Source organism: Magnolia sinica, chromosome 3 (assembly GCF_029962835.1).
Source record: "Magnolia sinica isolate HGM2019 chromosome 3, MsV1, whole genome shotgun sequence".
Classification (NCBI taxonomy): Eukaryota; Viridiplantae; Streptophyta; class Magnoliopsida; order Magnoliales; family Magnoliaceae; genus Magnolia; species Magnolia sinica.
In genome coordinates this window covers 127,940,448-127,952,552 of record NC_080575.1, presented here as the reverse complement: position 1 = coordinate 127,952,552, position 12,105 = coordinate 127,940,448, and the positions used below count along the sequence as shown (strand labels likewise).

General features: G+C 39.6%; 1 protein-coding gene across 6 annotated transcripts in view; it reads right to left on the bottom strand.

Annotated features, from left to right (window-relative positions):
- The window catches only part of LOC131241259 (uncharacterized), a 45,357-nt gene that overhangs the window by 25,164 nt on the left and 8,088 nt on the right, over window positions 1-12,105 (bottom strand). For 5 of the 6 annotated variants that reach the window (XM_058240017.1, XM_058240015.1, XM_058240014.1 and 2 more), the window contains exons 3-9: window positions 8,818-8,927; window positions 8,521-8,571; window positions 3,181-3,352; window positions 2,282-2,602; window positions 1,931-2,134; window positions 882-1,370; window positions 144-353 (exon numbers count right to left, since the gene is read on the bottom strand). In XM_058240017.1, the coding sequence (XP_058096000.1) occupies window positions 144-353; window positions 882-1,370; window positions 1,931-2,134; window positions 2,282-2,602; window positions 3,181-3,352; window positions 8,521-8,571; window positions 8,818-8,927 (1,557 nt within the window). The remainder of the gene's footprint in view (window positions 1-143; window positions 354-881; window positions 1,371-1,930; window positions 2,135-2,281; window positions 2,603-3,180; window positions 3,353-8,520; window positions 8,572-8,817; window positions 8,928-12,105) is intronic. The other variant, XM_058240018.1, reaches the window with a different exon arrangement.

The window sequence follows — 12,105 nt, the reverse complement described above, 5'->3', positions numbered from 1 at the left end:
ATAAACACTAATAATGGTGAACCCAGATTGCTCATTCAAGTGAATGAAAGCTATTCTAACTTGCGCTTCATGTAGCAACTCTAAGTTCCATCAAAAGTTGGGATAAGATGGGTAGCAATTGCATAATTGGTTGCAAAACTCACCAGGCCTATCCCACGGTAGAGTGATGTACAGTGTAGAAAAGGCCAGGTCCCTTCACCATAAAAAGGTTCATATATGCATAATGGCTGGCCTGTCCTTTCAAGCTCCCTATCATCTCTCTCATGCAATTCATTTTTAGTCCTATCAGCTCTTTTAGCATTTCGATACACTTCCTCCCACGTTCCATGAGGCTGATCAGTTCTATCCTTCAACTGCACCAAGTTCCAACACAGAATATTCAATGAAGAAGAGTCAGTGAAGCAAAAGAAGAGTCATCATAAACTATAAGGCACAATGAAGAAATAAGGGCTAAGCAACGATTTGTACTTACCACCATTGTCTATATGGTGGTGACTCACGCACTGTACACATGGCATGGCATGGCATACATGCATGACAAGCAAGATATCCAAATTGCGAGCCCAGTTGTCAATGGAGCATGGCTCAATCACTCAAACGACATTATCTTAACCATCTAATTTTTTCCAATTTAATCTGAACCACTAAAAAGTTAATTTTTCACCACCCATTCAGTGGCCACCAATTGGTGGATAGGATTGTTCAATCAGGGTAATTTTCTGCCCATAACCCATCCACAATGGGCCCCAAATTTTGGATGGTCTGGAATGATTTACATGAATGCCAAATATATGGCAAATGAGTTACCGCTATATAAGAAATGGTGGCGAACACAAACCAGTCTTGCCCAGGAAAAAGGAAAGGTTCCCTGCATCTCTTACCTCTTCTTCTTCCCGTCTCTTTCTAGCATTTTCCTTCTCAATTAACTTTTCTTCCTCCCAATCAGATGAAGAGAACACATTATCTACTGTGCTGGTCAAGTTGCGAGAACCTTCCATGTGAGAACTGTTCCATGACTCCTCAATCTGGTCTAGAAAGATGTTACTTCTAAAAGTTCTGTTTGGGTATTCAGTGACTGCTATTTCTTCAAACAGATGCCACTGCCATTCCTCTTTTAATCTCATAGGGATCTCTGCAACTGACCTAGGGGATGCAACTTCTGACGGTAACTTGAGAACTTTTTCCAGTAACCAAGCATAGCCTTCTACAGCTTCTGAAACCATTAGATTTTTAGCATGACCTTTGCCAATTAATGCAATATTCCGAGCCAATGGTGATAATTTTCCTTTCGAGATTGCTTGAAATAAAATCTGTGTGAGCACATTCATATTCTCCTTTGGGAAAACAAATCCATTCACCCTGTCATCAATCTGATTTTATTGGAAATGACAGTCAGTAGCCAGCATGGACAAGGTCCCTCAAATTGGCTAATGCTCACTAGAGTAGGATTTGAATCATATCCTCCCAACACATGCCAATGTGCCATGTGTTACTGAGATTTAGGTGGTTCATCTGGTAGGCCACAGAGTGCATGTGGTGTGGTCCAAAAATCAGACAGGTCGGCCACAAGTATGAAAGAAATGGATGATTAAAAATGGCCAATTGTCCACATTTGTCATGCAAATGCGGCCCACATGTATGAAAGAAATGGATAGAGGAAAATGACCAATAGTCCACATTTTTTGCACATGTGTGGCCCACTAGATGGCCAGAGCAGCATGATATTCGGGCCACAGCATGTAGGCAGTTGCAGCCATACTGCCTGGATATCACAACATGTGCCAGATCTAAAACCCTAAACATTGGCACATGGGTTGATTACTATTCAAAATCCTGCTCTCACAAATAACCACAGCAGGGCTCTTGCTAATTAAATAAAAAGAGAGAAGTTGATAATTTTCTGATTGATTAGCAGTACAAAGAAACATACATATTTTCTGATCATGGCAAGATCTGGGGCAATAACTGGCTTCCCAAAGCACATGGCTTGAATCAAAAGCGGTGGGAATGATTGCTCTTCAAGAAATGATCCATAAATGACAAGATCAGCTATTCTCAGAAAATTGGCAACATCCCCATCAACGCCAATATGGTGCACGCTGCCTCTCGAGTAACCTAATTTAAGAGCAATGGCCTATAAAAGAATGCATTTATCGTTGAGATGGATTCTATGCATCGAAAGATCAAAACCATATCAGAACAATCATGGAATATGAGAGCAAAAAATTGTCCATGCTAGGAAAGAAAGGAATGCAACTTTGTGATCAGTTTAAACTATTACCTCCAAAGCCACATTGTAGGTACTATTTGAATTCCCACTTAAAATACCAACTTTCAGATGAGAATCCAACTGATTATCTGAGGAGGTTTCTGCAAGAATCGGTGCTAATGCCTGCAAAACAAGGGCATGCTCCAGCCACAAGCCACTGTATGAAAACTGACTTCCAACAATAGCAATAACAAAATCCTCTGATCTGTAACCAATGTCAGCTTGCGGATCATGCCCGTGGTGTAAGTCCATAATGTATTGCGCTTCCCATGCTTCATCTGGAGAGCCCGGAATAACGAAGTAGTTTCCAGCATCAAATGTTGCATACATCATCTGAAGGAACCAGAAAAATGATGAAGACCAGAATCAGCACCAAACTGGATGCCTACACAGCAATTGGAAGCATGAACATAAGAGATAACAGCCTAACAGCCCAAACTTTATCTGAAATAAAAACATAAAGCCCCCCTTTGACTCATGTCTTCAAGAGGAAGTAACCCCAGTGACATTTGATTTGAGAAGTCGGCGGGGTAACTTTATTTTGAACTAACGAAACATCTGTGGCAGCACTGGAAATGAGCCCCAAATAGGCAAGTTATCAGTTACTCTGCTTTTCCGCCCCATAATAACAATTCCATTCGTTTCAAATGTTAGTTGAAACGAAGAAAATTCTCTTTCTGAAACACACTATATCCTCCCCTGACAACCAATGTACTTCCAAATGTACCCTGAATGAAAATTGTTTTTTTTAAAGGTAACACTACCAGGGCTTGAACCCTGGATCACTCACACACACTACACTGTCTCCACCAGCTCATTTAATGAGTGGGAGACACCCTGAATGAAAAATGCTACAGCAAGTAAATGGCTTAATGGGCATATTGCACATAAGTTAGCATTGTGAACTATACCGGTAATGCAAAGTTTGGGAAGACAACAACAGTAGCTCGATTGAAAGCACGCCTCCAGTCATTGATTAGCTGACTCTGTCCATCCAATGTGTATTGTCTTAGACGAACAGCTAGCGTCCTCTCATAGATCATCCATATAACAGGTAAAGATTTAAATGGCTCCTGTAAAAGACTGTATAAAGTGTGAACATATTTCTTTCCTTAATAAGACCACCAAAACCTTCATGTGTCAATTTCCTAAAGGTAAGAGCTGACAAAAAGCAGATACCTTTAGAGAGCAATTAAATGCATAAAACACCTTAGAACAATTCATATTCATCAAACCCCACCATCTTGGACAATTATTGAGCAAAGATTGCAGTGTAAATGCATCATATGTGATTTATTATATATTGCAATCGTTCAAGAGCTTTGTCTGCTACCTCTAAGTAGTTTGTAGTGAGATTTAGGGTTTTCTGCTACCTCTGGGTAGATGTGATTCATTATATATTGCAATCCATCAAGAGCATTTTCTGCTACCTGGAGAAGTTCATAGTGAGATTTTGGGTTGTCAACAGGCCAAGCTTGGGGTTGTCTTCAGCCCGGATTTTGAACTGATCAGGCTGGGCCCATTGAAATATTTAAGCTTGCTTGGGCCATGCCCATTGCAGTCTAAGTGAGATTTCCGTAATCCATCATTCACAGTTTGCCAGATTTCCAATTTCTCCTCAAGAAAATTAGCGCGCAGCCACATGTGCCAACATGGCACAGATGGGATCTGACCCATCCATCAGTGGCCAACACATTAAGGCTGAATGTGGACAGTTAGCAGTGTTCAGACCATTCACTGTTTTTTTGTAAATGTGTGGCCCACACCAAATGAGTTGAATGGCCTGATTTTTGCCCAGGTCATCTAACTCTGAAGCTCACCTGGTGCATGGCTTGGATGTCGGAGACACATGCCTAGTTGGACTGTGTAAACTTAGTACAGCTCCTGTATGTATAGGAGTTAGCCCTTCTCATTTGCTTATTGCAATATAATTCTTATCTGGCATGATAAGTTAACACGTTATCAGAGCCTCTTTGCATCCTAAGTCGTTTCTATTGATTAATTTTCTGGTGGTGTTTATGCATATAAATTAACACATGCATATGTTAAAAACTCAAAGCAGAGCTGCTTGGACTGTCAAATATGATTGCACAGCTCTCTCATCCAAAACATTTTTTACTATTCCTGTTTAAGGATAATTTTACCAGCCACGCCTGGATTCACTTCAAGCTAAACAAGTTGGAAATCCTCAAATCATTTTAAAACTCTCTTTAGTTAAGGTAAACAAGTTGGAAGGCCAAAAAAGATGTGTTGGATTGGGTTGCTGGGTAATAGATTGTAATATTTTGCCTTTGCTCAGCTTGTAATGTTTGCTTGTATTTATTCCACTATTGTCTCTATCTTTGAGGCTTTTTAATAAAATCTTATCAATTATCCTTTTTATAAAATAAAAAAAAAGACTCGCTGAACCAAATTTGAAATGTCGCCATTAACAACACTGAATATTACACTATTTGATTTACCAACTACCAACCACACTCTCCACACTTTATCCTGCAATTGAATCACTAGAAGCCAGCAAGTCATGATCAAAGAAACTTCCATCAAAAATACTTCATTGACTAAGAGCAAGATACTAGATCGAATCACTCTGACACCATTGCAGTTTAAATTCTTTTCTTTTTTTTCTTTTTCTTTTTTTCAGGATGACAGTTGGAAGTTATTTGGAAACAAAATTGGCCCGTTGTTTGTGATGAAAAGATTTGGGTAGCATTGGGCTCTACAGCCAGTTCATGTTCATCACCCTTCCCAGCACCCTTAATTCGCTTGCCATTTAGGGTGGTGTTGAAAACATCACCCACAGGCCACATCAAGTGGGATAGCATTTTACTGATTTATCCTCCCCAGACCTTGGCTGATATAAGAACTGGAAGGTCCCATTCTCATTGGAACCACAATTTGATGACACTAGAGCATTCTCCTTGGTACTCATGTGTAAAAAATATGAATAGTATATGGTACACCTGTGGGTGTACCTCTAATATACATTTCTTTTACATTGTGAACGCTCTAAAAATAGACCCTCATTTTATACATGGTTAAGTAGATTTTTCGTTTCTCTTCCGAATATCACCAATTTTTCGGCGATTTTATCGATTTTTTGTGAAAAGTCCAGTTGTCAGCAAAAAATCAAGGGATAACTGTAACAAACAACCCATTTTCAACGATAAAGGACCGATAACATTGGAGCATTGCGTAAATACGGAAAATATCCCAAAAAAAGGAAAAAAAATGGGGAAACTTGCGGATTACCATACCTGTAGTCTGTAGAAGAGGAGGGCCAATCGCAGAAGAGGATGGGTGAACGGAAATTGCGGTGGGCCAATTGATTGATCGGTGTGCCGTAAGTGCCATCCAATCTCTACTTTCCACTTTTTTTCTTCGAATACTCAAAAATTCAAAACCTAAAGATGATTTCGGCGAAGAATCTGATGAAGATTAGGGGATTTGGAGAGACTTTCTTTCGGAATTTTAGGGTTTCGAGGGTTCTCTTCCGAAACCCTCTTTCGTTTCAAAAACAGCGCAATGGGTTTTTACGGGCGCGGATCGGCTATTGACAGGTTGAGTAGCGAGACTCTACTGAAGTGACGTCACCAAGTTCTATGGGCCCCACCATGATGTATGTTTTGCATCCACGCCGTCCATCCATCTGGAGAGATCATTTTAGCATAAGATCTAGAGAATGAGTCACATCCAAATCTCCAGTGGACCCCACCATAGAAAACAGTGGGGAGAGTGACACCTCCATTAAAAACTTCTAAAGGCCACAAAACTTTTTGATCAAGCTGATATTTGTGTTTTCCCTTCTTTAATGTTTTTGTTAATTTTTGAACATGGTGGGCCTTGGGAAGGTTTCAACGGTGTACATCAATCTTCCTGCTGTTTTTTGTGGTGGGGTCCACTAAAGCTTTGGATCTGCCTCGTTCTCTAGGTAATGCCTTAAAATAATATCTCCAAATGAATGGACGTTGTGGATACAACACATACATCATAGTGGGGTCCACAGAACTTGGTGACGTGTAGCCAGTCTCGCTACTCAACCGATCAGTATCTAATCTGCGTCCGGGAAATCAGATTGCGTACTGGTTACTCAGTACGCTCTTATCTTACTGAGTAAAATCTGTTAGGCCCACCGTCAATGTATCTAGCCGATCCACGCCGTCCATCCGTTTTTCCATCTTATTTTAGGGGTTGAGACCAAAATTTAACCATACCCAAAGATCAAGTAGACCATACCATTGGAAACAGTTGGAATAATAACTTCCACCGTTGAAACATTTCTTGGGCCCACAGTGATGTTTATTTCTCATCCAACCCGTTCATAATATAACACAGACATGGATGAAGAGAAAACACAAATACAAGCTTAATCCAAAACTTCTGTGGCCTCCAAGAAATTTTCAACGGTAGATGTTCAATTCACTGTTTCCCATTGTGTGTTCCACTTGAAGTTTGGATATACTTAATTTTTAGGCTCAAGCCCAAAAATTATCTACTAAAATGGATGGACGAAGTGGATAAAATATATAAATCACAGTGGACCCCACAAAGTTCACTCAGTACGCTTAGCCTAGGAGTTACTTGGTACGCAATCTACTTCCTTTTAGCCTCGTGTGCGGGTGCCAACTTCAATGGCGTCTGGATGTCACCAAGTTATGTGGACCCCACTACGATGTATGTGTTATATCCACATGGTCCATCCAATTAGCGAGATCATTTTAGGTAGTGAACCCAAAAATGAGGCAGATCCAAAGTTAGGGTGGACCACACTGCCAAGGCAGTGGGGACAATGATTCCTGCTGTTGAAACCTTCCTAGGCGCTATGGCCCACAGTGGTGATTATTTGTCATCCAAGTTATTCATAAGATCACACGGAGATGGATGAAGGTAAAATACAAAAATGACATGGATCCAAAACTTTTGTGACCCCTAATGATTTTTCAATGGTAGGCATGTTCAATTCACATAGTTTCATGTGGTGTGGTCCATTTGAGCATTGGATATGCTTCATCTTTGGGATCAAGCCTTAAAATTATCTTGTAAAATGGATGGATGGGGTGGATAAAATACATAAATCACAATGGGCCCCACACAATTGACTTAGTACGATAAGCGTACTAATTTATATGGCACCACATGTCACTTATTTATATCGGTGGATTGATGGGTCGATGTTATGTGGGGCCATCATAATGATAAATATTTTATCAATGTCGTCCATTTATTTTGATAGATAATTTTAAGGCATGAGTCCAAAATGAGATAGATCTACATGACTGCATCTAAGGTGGACCACACTAAGGGAAACAGTGTTGATTAAATGTCCACCATTAAAAACTTCATAGGGCCATTGTAATGGTTTTTTTTTTTTTGCCATCCAACCTCTTGATTAGGTCACACAGATCTTGATGAAGCGAAAACACGGTTTAGATTATATTAGAATTTGCCACATGTACCATTTTCAAATGCTAGGTATCAAGTGTCATACATAGCCAGACTATCAAATATCACACTGATTGAATAATCTAATCCATCTTTGATTTGACATCTTTGAGTTCATTTGCTTTTATATGTCTTAATTATTGTATGCCAGTTGCATTTGTATTATATAAACTCATTTTGGTTACTATTTGAGTGATTTCTTACGACAACGCATGCCTTTTGGCCCCCATTAAATGGAAACTTCTAATTTAATGCATTCTTTTTCCAATTTTTTCATTCCTAAATATGTAAATATGTGTATTTAGGCATGTCCTGAAGTTTCACTAAAAAATTCCACCATTTTCTCCATGTTTCCCTCCTTTTCCCTGCATTTCCGGTTATCGGCGATATTATCGGCGATAACGATATTATATCTTTATCTCTAGCCAGCGAAACTTGTAACGATACTAGCATATGGTACACCTGTGGGTGTACCTCTAATATACATTTCTTTTACATTGTGAACACTCTAAAAATAGACCCTCATTTTATACATGGTTAAGTAGATTAAATCAGGGACTGCAAATTTAACCAAGTACAGTGATAGAGAACATCAACAAAATGACTAGACATAAAGACAATTAAAATGGTGAAAACTACAATTTAGTACATCCATGTCACTACGAAACCTACTTTCCAAAAAAAAAAATGCAATTAATATGAGACAAGTTTTCTTCAAAAACTTTACCACACAACACATGCTTCAAATAATTTGCAAGGAAGAAAAGCATTCTCGAATAAGTAAAGTGGCAGTGAAAATATATATTTACCACAACATGACATCCCTAGCCTTGAGAGAATTCACAAGAACACCATCATAGCTGCAAAACGCACATAAAGTAGTTATATATTGGAAACAAAATTATTGATTTTGGTAACCAAATGTTTCTCATAGATTTTTTTCCAAGTCGAGATGAGCAGATATTCAGAAACCATTCAAACTAGAAATGCACAACCTGCCTTAGCCAAAAGAGAAGGCTCTTAGCTATTCTTGCCTCTTCTAAAAAATTCCCCAAAAATTAATGTCTAGTAGTACAAGATATACTAAAAGAGTATAACTGGCTTACTTTAACCAATCTATAGCGATCTCTGATTTGTTACTGATTGCTAGAATAGTGGCAGACAATCCTATGTTTCTCCAAACAGCATGAGCTGGACCATCTTCAAGTGAATAAACCTGCACAACACAGTAACCAAAACCCACATGACGATAAAGAAAAGGCGCCTTCCAAGTTAGAATCTGATCAGATTGACCAGTGTATGCCTTTGTAGATGAATGACACGATGCTAGCCTTGTATTGTTTTATATGTTTATGTTATCAGAACATCAGATTAGCCTCACATCAGTTGTTAGTACTTCATATAGAGTTACCTAGGTCACGTATTAATAAGGAGCTTGGTTGCTCATTTATTTTCTCAAACCACCCAAGATGCAGTGCCCCACCTGGAACCCTAATCAAGTGACTACCCAGCTCTTTGTTAGCATACAATTCTTGTGACTTATGCTTCCACCTGTCATTGTATATTTTGCAGCTCCAATTCTTTAACATGTTTTCCAGGCTTGCTTCAAAGAATGAAACAATACTTTCTTATGTAAGAGGACATTAAAAACCTTTCACATGTATGCCATGGAACAGATGTCACCAATGACGTTGTTATATTCTAGCATTAAACCTGTTGGGATACACAAGTCAATTGAATCATAAACATTTAATATTTCTCTTCATTATGAAAAGGTAGCCCTCAAATTGCAGTTGCATTTCTTTCAAATCCAAATTGGAAGAAGCATAATTCCAGTTTGGAGCACCAGCCCCTTTGATTTTTTACTCTCTTTTTTTTTTTCTTTTCTTTTTTAAAAGATAGCAACGGCCGTTATTGCAAATGCTAAGACAATGGCAATTTGGTTATTTGCACTTTATTAGACTTATTGCAATGCAATTTGATAATGCATCCAAACACACCCTCAAAGGTCACAGCCAGCTCAATTTGTCTATAACTTATGCAAATTTTCCTCAGGTGCAAATCTCACCACTAGTGCTAGTCAACAATTTTCGACGGTGCTGCTGCTGGCTAGCACCTAAAAATTGACAGAACCATTTGAAATTCTCAAAATCTACTCCAAGATAAGCTATACTGAAGGCATGCTTAGTTGTACTAGGTAACCTGCGGATGTTTGAAGATAAGGTGAAGACAATGAGAATGTAGTGGTGGAGAGCATCAAAATCATATGGTATCTTGGGCCCAATCTTGTAAAGAGCTCCCTAACATGCTGTTCAGAAACGTATATAAAACCTAGTATGGTCAGGCATTCTAGTTACTCCTCTTTAGAGGCTTAACACCTCAATACCCTTGATGGAGAGAGTTGTTTTATTTTGCCATCAGTTCTGTCTGTAGTTGTAGTCTGATTCTTGCTTCTTCTTCTTTTTATAACAAAAATTTAGTATTTATCAAAAATACGTTTCAAAGGTTGCAAATATATGGGTGAGATCCAAACTACCCTACCATTTCTTAAGCATTAACAACTATAAATCATCTCGCAAGGTGACCAAATAACATCTAGCTAAAGAGATAGCTCAGACCTCCCACGGGTGGGGGGGTGGGGTTCACATGGTCATATTTGGTGCCCCTCAGGACATCACATCTCCTCTACATGGCCTCAGAGAGATGGGGTTTTCCTAGCCCTAAATCTTATCTTCCCCTACTCACTGTTTTTCCCTTTCTTTTGCTTCCCCTTCTCCTTCTTCTCTCCTTTCCAGCCCACCAGCACCAACTGGCACAGTTGGCAAATGCAGCTGTGCTAACCAGCACTGCCACACAATCGTGCTGACCAGCAAAGTCACACATCACAACAGTGCCAACCACTGCCACCGCAAAGCCCTCCGGGCATCCCCCCCTTGTCTTAGCCAGCCCTCCAGTGCCAGCTGGTGTAGCCAGACCCATCGAGAGGCTCTGTTTCCTTCCTCCTTCCTCTTGTTGATGCACAATGAAGCCCATTAAACCACCTATTTGCCATTATTAAGATGCATAGAGAATGAGAGATCATGCCTTCATCGGATCCTGGTATGTGGTGAGTTTTTGCTGATCAGCAGTTGTTTCATTCATTTATGTTGCATCTTCCTTGAATAGTGCCCAGCAGATATTGTGTGAATGGATGATCAAAAAGTTAGCACGACCGGACATCCAGATCAACACCTGGGACTAGCGACTACAACAGTGAAGTTGGATGGGAAGAACTACAATAGGAGTGCCTGATGAAATGTGAAAGCAAAGATGCAAAGACCAACAATTTGATATATGCATAGTAGAATAAAAGGAAATGAAATTATATGAAGCCTTAACCCAAAAAGGCTAGTACCATCACAAGGAACCCCAGATAGGAAAGCTCTATGCATCGTATCATGTATACCTGGAATCCTGGGTACTCAAAACTAGGCAAGGTATGTATTGTATCCATGCCGTGTCCAATGGAGCATCAGTACAACATCAGTACATGTAACTTGAATTCATAGCGACCAATGATGTGTGAATTTCCTAATTGGAGCAGCGGCATGAAGAAGAAAGTGATGGTTCATTTTGGTGGCCAACTTTTTGGTGTTCTATAACTAATTCTTTCAGAGGATTGACAGAATCCTGCAAAAACATCCTAGTAGTTCTCTCGCTCTTTCTTTCATGACCCATGACAGGTTAGGAATCACATGATATCCAAAACTTTAGCAATGGTTAAGTTCCACAATCATTCAAACAGGCAGTGCTAAAATTCCTAGGATCTGTCTGTGCATGGGACATGGCGATCAGGGGTTCAGATAGCTTACCTGGTTGAGACGCCGCCATGGAAGCCGGATAAGAACACCAGAATACCAGAATTCCTTTAGAGCTTAGGATCTTCCTCTCCTTCACACCCTTTCTGCAAATCAGTAGATGGGACTCGAATTTCTGCAGTGGTGTAGGATCAGGGACCCAGCTCTCTTTTATAGAATCTGTGGAAAGAGAGTTTGAAACTCATCACAACTCTCTCTCCCACGCTCCACATTGTAGCATCCTAGTTCAACTCAAACTGCTGTAAACAATTATAGCATTCCAGCCCTAGTACGCAAAGCTGTGCAGATAGACTGCGCAACACATCATACGAAATGGGGCCCACTGGTCTACTCAATCATCCAGTCCAACTGTATGACAATCTAGACTGTTGATCAGTGAGGCCCACTAAATAGAGTTCTTACATTCTCCTACTTGTGCCTCATTGAGCAACGTCAATGATAGTCATATATATATAATAATTTTGTAAACAAGTTTTGATATTTTAAGAAAATATCTAAATGGTTAACCAATGAAAACAGTTGGACAATATGAGTAAT